This window comes from Suillus clintonianus, assembly GCF_016758775.1.
Source record: "Suillus clintonianus strain FC179 chromosome Unknown DEU56scaffold_46, whole genome shotgun sequence".
Taxonomy (NCBI): domain Eukaryota; kingdom Fungi; phylum Basidiomycota; class Agaricomycetes; order Boletales; family Suillaceae; genus Suillus; species Suillus clintonianus.
In genome coordinates this window covers 269,585-276,839 of record NW_024539270.1, presented here as the reverse complement: position 1 = coordinate 276,839, position 7,255 = coordinate 269,585, and the positions used below count along the sequence as shown (strand labels likewise).

Sequence of the window (7,255 nt, the reverse complement as noted above, 5' to 3'; positions counted from 1 at the left end):
GGTCCACGATTTGATGGACGCGGAGGTGGCGGAGTATTCGGTGGTATGTCATCTCCGTGTTCGTCGCAAATTCTCCCTTCATATGGAGAAGAGTATACAGTGAGCACAAGTTTGGATGAGCGTCAAGTGAAATTAACACGCACCATTGATATTAGGATGATATGTTCTGGTAACACCAGGAACTTGAAGAGGAACACTACCATCTCGCCTCGCCTGGCCAATGGACACCAGCACCACTTGAAGGGCGTTGATCTGAGGCTGTTCATACCTGCCTCATTGGCAGCATCATCATGAAAGCCATACCCACGTCCATTTGACTCTGGCAAGTCAAACTCCATTTGATCATCGCGACTCCCAGGTGCTTCAAGTTGTTCGTCACCTGCGCTAGTCTGAGTTGGGCTGCGTGAATGCATGTGTGCTGAGCTTGTTGCAGCATGTCCAGTGCCAGGTCGGGATGACTGGGAACGTCGTGAACTCGACTCGGAGGAGGAATGGTGTGATGACGGGATGTCGGGTTCTTCAGATGCCAGTGGATGCTGGGATTGCATATGAGTGGTGCGCCCTGACCTGTTGTAAAACGGCGGATACAGCCCGTCACTAGGCATGGTAGCGTGGGTTGAGGGCGGCCAAGGTTGTGTATATTGTGCGCACGAAGGTTGCCATTGGCCCGCATCATAAGATAGTGCCGATGGTATTGTAGACTCGAATGGGGCCCATGAGTCTGGCGTCGGAGGTGTAACTTCGAGTTGACTTTATACAAGGCCTGGTAAATGTGCAGGAGAACATCATGCATGCGAGTACTTACAAGTAGCCAATGGTAACATGATCTGCCCAGGGTTGATGCAAGGTGCGCCCATGAATAACTTCCAGCCACACAACACGATGTGTTCAGGGTTGATGCAAGGCGCGCCCATGAATAACTTCCAGCCACCACCGAGAGCATGATGGAATGCGTTTGACATGCAAAGACAATCACCTATCTTGATGAGAGGAAGGCCAAGAGCATGACGGAATGCGTTTGACATGTGAAGGCCACAGACATGAGACTCCCCCCCCCCCTCTCAAGTCTAAACACACACAAGGTGCGCCTGATCCTTCCAATCTTCTGAAGCAGGGAGTTGCGGCACACATAGCATCTATAACACAGCAGTCAGCACACCGCAGTTACCAACCGGACATTAAACGGAAACCTCACCATTCAAGTTAAGCATATCACAATCGTCCACCTTGATGAGAGGAAGGCCAAGAGCATGACGGAATGTGTTTGACATGCAAAGGCCACAGAAGTGAGACTCCCCCCCCCTCAAGTCTAAACACACACAAGGTGCGCCTGATCCTTCCAATCTTCTGAGGCAGCGAGTCACAGCAAACATAGTAGCATCTATAATACAGCAGTCAGCGCACCACAGTTTACTAGGAGCTAGAGGAAACATTACTGGTACTAGGATGTTGGTCACCAATGAAGATTTGAATTGTTGGTATCGATGTTGATAGTCGGTGATTGTCGTCTCCTTCAAGCCCTGGCAAGTTTGGAAAGAATTCGACATCAATAAGTAGAAATATATGGTCGAAGGCGTGGAGATATGAAGGAATGGAACTCGGGCACTCAGGCCGAAGAGCGTGCTGTTGAGGCGTTGTAGGGAACTAGTTCCCTGTGGCCTTGTATTGACAGTTTCTACCTAGCTTCACTTACCCCTTTCCTTTGTTTATGTTGGCATTTGACTGCTTACCTAATCATCAAATCTTCGCCCTACACTTCCACTCATTAGCAGTATTCAGTTCATATTCTGGTAGCTCCCCTTCAAGGGTTAAGTAGTAGCTTCCCCAGTTTGTAGCTTCTCTGGTTGTAGCTTCTTAGCTCACTAGTTTGCTCCTGATACCAAGTTCTAGCCTCATTGTCTGGAGTGACACCCTCCCTCTCTCTCTCTCACACACACACACACACACACACTCTCTCTCTCTCTCTCCCTGCTTGAGCACTCCCTAGTCAAGAAAGCCTGGGTCTTACATTGTCTCTCAAGGCATAGCAGCTAGGCAGCAAGACCCAACACCTTCTGCTACTCAGCAGATTTGTTGTCCCCACAGCGTGGCAAATTAGCAAGTCAAATTACATTGAAGTCCCGATTCGAACATCTTACTTGTAAACGCGTCTTCTTGATAAAGCCTTTGCGTCCTGCAAGCTCGCCCCCATCTACTCCTGCTATGTCTACTCGACGTGTCACCCGTGCAAAAAATGCAACTCAGCATCCGGGTATCCCAGACATAACCCCGAAGAAGAAACGCTGTACTGCAGAAGAAGTAGCTGCTGAGCGTCAGTCTAAGTTAGATGCTAAAGAAGAGAAAGAACGCACCAAGAGAGCTAGCATCAAACGTGTTGCTAAATATGAGAAGAACCAGGCGGACCAGGATGTGGTGACCGATGCTACACCGCGGGCTGCGCTGCCCAAGCCAAAGCCAATCCCAAGCAAGAGGAAGGCTGTTGTGGCGCCTCCTGCTACCAAGAAGAAGGTTACGCCTCCTTCAGATGCCGAGATGAGTGATGCACGAGCTGCACCTTCGGTACCAAGGCCAAGGCCAAAGCCAATTCCTCGCAAGCAGAAGGTAATTGTACAGACTCCCGCTGCAGAGGACAACGGGTTTCTGTCGGATGCTGAGATGGATGATGCGGCTGCTGATAGCAGCGCCTTCAACCCCGATCCAACCCAACATTCAGGCACGGTGACCTCGGACATAGACGCAGATGGGTCTGATAGTGCAATGCCATCGTCGCCGCCCAGGAAAAAGACGAAAGTTAGCGGGAAGAAGGCAGGGAAGGTGACGAAGAGTTCTGTACGAGATGCTATCAAAGCGGTCCAGCAAACTCATATGTCAGGGAAGAGTAAGGCTGCAGATAGGAAGAAAACCGCACCTCACAGCACAATCAGCCTCAATTCCGATGACTCGAACGACTCAGACGACTCGGACATCCTTGTTGTCGACGCAACGCCGAAGAAAGCTCCCAGCAAACAGCCAGCATCTGTTCAGCAGGATGACGATGCTATGGTCATTGATCGGCCTTCAACGAAGGCATCTAAGAAGGCCACCAGTAAAAAATCAGCACAGTCAGTTCCGGCTGCTCGCTTGAACAACGACTCGGACGAACCTATCACCAGTCACCCTCCGGGAAGGCAGCCACCTCAGTGGACCATGCCCATCTTGAGTGAATATGACCGCGGTGCTACTCCTATGGCTGGGGCTCCAGGTCGTGTTGATAAGAAGGGCAAAGGGAAGGAGAAGCAGAAGAAGGAGAAGGAGGGGAAGGGGAAGGCAGATCTGGCAGATGATAAGAAGATCAGTGTTAGCCGTCAAGCACGTTCTGATGAGAAACAGATTCCGCCGAGTTCGAAAAGGTAAGCCCTTTTCTTCTTACCCTTTATCATGCTTGAGCTCACTCTCAACGAAACAACTCTATATTACTTTTTCCTCAGTGACTCGACTCCCAATGGCAAGGACTTTTCCACTGGCATTAATGATTGGGCAGCAAGCATCCCGAAAAATGCAAAGCCCACTAAGGCCACCACCAGCCAGCCCAGCATATTCAAAAATAGCACAAGTTCACGCCGCCTTCCCCCCCTGACCAATGCCAGCACTCGCTCATCCACCAATTCGGTGTTGACAGAAAACGTGTTGATTTCTCACGCTATCCCCATCACGCAGGAACCGAAAGAGCAAGATACTCTGCAACTCCATGATGGACTCGGAGGACTCTCAGATGAAGATGAGACCCAGGGTCTCGAACGAGAGGCCGCAGTTGCTAGCCCTCCCAAAGGGAAAAAACGAGTTTCAAGTTCGGTAAGTGTCTTCTTATTTTTTTAACATTAAAGTCAGTTGTTGACCTTATAATATAACCACATCATATTGTACAGGCTCTCGTCAAGGATTCGCCTGGCAAGCCCCCAGCTCGTCAAGCCAAGCGCACGAAGAAACCTGGCAACAACGATCTCCCGGATGGTGTTGAACAAAAGCTTTGGCGCCGTGTCTTTGTTTCTACTTACATGCAATACGTTGCAATTCTGGCTAACCCCTGGGAAGTTCCCCCCAAGTTGGCCTGCCAGAAATTGCAGGTGATCTGGGACGCAATTTTCCCCAACATCTCGTGCACAGTCACAAGCACGAGCACCGTGTATCTCATAGTAAGTCTGTTCATATGTTTCAATGGCAATACTAACTTCAACCTGGTACTATAGACTGTCCAGCGTGTTGCTGACTCCTATCGAAGCTTCATCGGCTCAGCAGCCATTGCAATCGTCATCGCATACCTCAAGTCCCAGGACACACTCAAGCACTCCGATGATAATCGTGTCGAATTCGCTACTTACGCGCTGGACAAGCTTCGCTTCTTGTACAAGAAGGCAAACGATGATGATAAATCTGTACGTGCTTCTCACTATCTCTATTCATTGCCTCTGTTATTGTCGCTGTGCCACTAGTACTAACATGCAATACAGAAGTTCCGCGGCCTTTATCAAGGTGCCTTCGTGGTGCAAACATTTGGCGCCCACTTCACTGCTATCAACGGCGCTCGCAAGATACATGGACTACTAGACAAGCCGGAAGAAGACTTGAATCCTGCTGGGGGTCTAGCACTGTCATGTGCTGCGGTAATATATTTTTATTTTATTTTCTAATCACACCTCGCTGATCACTCATTGCTACTACTAGGTTGAACGAGCATTGACGCTTATCGCTACTCGTACCATAACCATCGAAATGGTTCTCGCTGCCAAGGGCAAATCTATACCCTTGCCGAAGACGCTCAATCACTCAACCGGCAAAGTCTCCAATCGCCAAACGGGCTTCAATGACGTCACCTGGGGTTCTTCCACGCGCTCATATGTGAAGTCGATCGTGAAAAGCCTCCGAGAGGAGAAGTTCCAAGCCATCATCACTTCTGCGAAGGAATTTTCCAAGAAGAGCCATCGTTCTGGCAACGATAGAGCCGTCGATGACGCTGTGGATGATGAAGACTTCGATGAACGCGCCCAGCTCGTGGACATCTCGGAGTCCAAGTCTGGGTCCGAAGACTCGGATGGCTCTGACGTGGAGTAGTAACATTTGTTCTTGTCATTCTGCCGGTGGTTTGCTTGCCAGCGCTGTATTCACTTACTGACCTGATTCAACTCTGGCAGTTCTTATGATCACGCTTATTTCCTTCACTTGGCCGTCTTCATTCGCATTTTGTCTTAGTCACCACTTGAATTGATGCTTTTCCTGACCGCTTTGTCTTGATCACGATCTTAATGGTATACATCCGACTTGAACAGTTTTGTGAGTGCTTGAATTGTTCACTTACCTATCAACTGTGTAGAACTTGGGAGTCTTAACTTGAAAGATATGCTTGGATGTTTTTTGCATGGTATGAATACACATGATTCTCACCGCTTTATTGTCTGAATTCTACACTTACCATTGATTTTGTAACCTTGGGAGCCTTAAAGACAAAATATAAATATATACTTGGACCTATGTGGCTGCTTAGAGCTGAATCCCTCTACTTCTGGTCTGCTTATTTTGATTTAGCTTACAATGTGTCTTTGAGAGAATCTGACATGATGAGTCACACTTGATGTCATTGCTTAACTGTGTACTTATGTCAAGCGCTGATAAGTGTAACAATAAGTCATATTCATCGGAAGACCCTACTTGTTTTAAGCAATGACGTACTTAGCAGAATTCTACTGAATCTTACTTAGAATCACCTTCAAGTCACCATAAGTGTTGTTAAGAAAAATTCCCTTTTTCCTGATGGATGCTTTCTTGGGTTTCCCCGGTGGCTCTGTGGATGTTGTCGCAGATGTTTGCATAAGCGTCCGTGGTGAAGTCAGGGCAGACTTCGTGGGACAGGTTGGCTGCCATTATGATTGTAGCAGAGATAGATGTATATAGTTTGGTGTTTTGTTTAAAGGAGTAATAAAATCAAAACGAGCACAATGAAGTTTCCGAGGACGAATGGTGATCGTGGCACGGAGACAAGAAGCGCGGTGCCACCGTTCGCTCGAAGACAAAACTCTTTTCCTCCGCTCGTACCTCGTTACATAATAGACTATCAACTACACCACCAATTGCCATTTTGGGCCGAACAGATATAGTGCGAAAACTATTTACAAGACCTGGCAACCAGGCGGATACGCGATTGACTAGAGACACAATACATAAATACATAAATTATGCTGTAAAGCTCATAGATCAGATGCTTATCAAATATTTTTTCCCAACCCTAGACAATAGATTGGTTATAGCTATGGCATATATATGAAAAAGCTCACGTGAACATTCTTTGGTCACAGCTGGGGTATAGCTATGAAAAGCTTGCGTGAATATCCTGTCCGAGGCTCCAAAATGAAGTCAATGTAGCTTGCTAACTTTCACACTCAGCATTTGTACTAAATATAAAATACACTAAGCCCCACCTATCTGAGCATAGTGAAGGTAAATACATCACATAGAACTTGGATTTCACAAGACCTGCTTTGTGCAAAGTACACTAGATTAAGTTGCTACAGACATGGCACAACAAAAGACTTAGCAGAATTTGTGAAAAGATGACCTGCTGGTTGTCATATACTGTAGAGATACGACACTAGGTTCGTCACAGGTCACAGCCATCAACGAATCGAACCTATTTGGTGTGACTGTCACACCAATTTTTTGGGGGCCGAAGCTAATTTGTGACATGTGGTAAAAACATACAGAAAAACATATAAAAAACAACAATGTCCAGCTAGATTCTACCTGTTACTTCTCAACTTTATAATAAGATATGAATCAGACAAGAAGCCTTGACAAAATCACAATTTCCGAAGCTATTTTTTATGTGGTCACAGGTGACAGGGTAATTCGAAGCTGTGACACTAAGCGTGACTTTGTCACGTGCTGCACGTGACGAAGCTAGTGTCGTATCTCTACAGTTACTATCAACTAATAGCTAACTTGTACAAGGGCTTGTGGTGTAATGGTTTGTGCGCGTAAAATGTTCACTATAGCGAAATGCGAGCGTTCGAGTTCGAATCAGCCAAAATACATTTTAATTTCAGTGTATTTTTTTTCTTCAGCCACACTGCCGCTTATAGTGCTGTTTCCCAGCTCTCACACAGCTCTAAACAAAACCTCTTGCAGATATAGTGCGAAAAATATGTAACCTATACTGTGGGAATATTTACCAAACCCTAACAACTTTTGGGGCCTACCAGATATTTCCGGCGGTTGGTGGTGTAAT

General features: G+C 47.0%; 1 protein-coding gene across 1 annotated transcript; it reads left to right on the top strand.

The window, feature by feature from the left end:
• Positions 1–2,202: 2,202 nt before the first annotated feature.
• Positions 2,203–5,088, top strand: DEU56DRAFT_913809 (uncharacterized protein; the record flags this gene model as incomplete). Its single annotated transcript, XM_041357562.1, has 6 exons — positions 2,203–3,389; positions 3,468–3,831; positions 3,906–4,172; positions 4,227–4,412; positions 4,488–4,640; positions 4,702–5,088. 6 exons carry the CDS (start codon positions 2,203–2,205, stop codon positions 5,086–5,088), a joined length of 2,544 nt encoding a protein of 847 aa, XP_041207399.1.
• Positions 5,089–7,255: the final 2,167 nt, after the last annotated feature.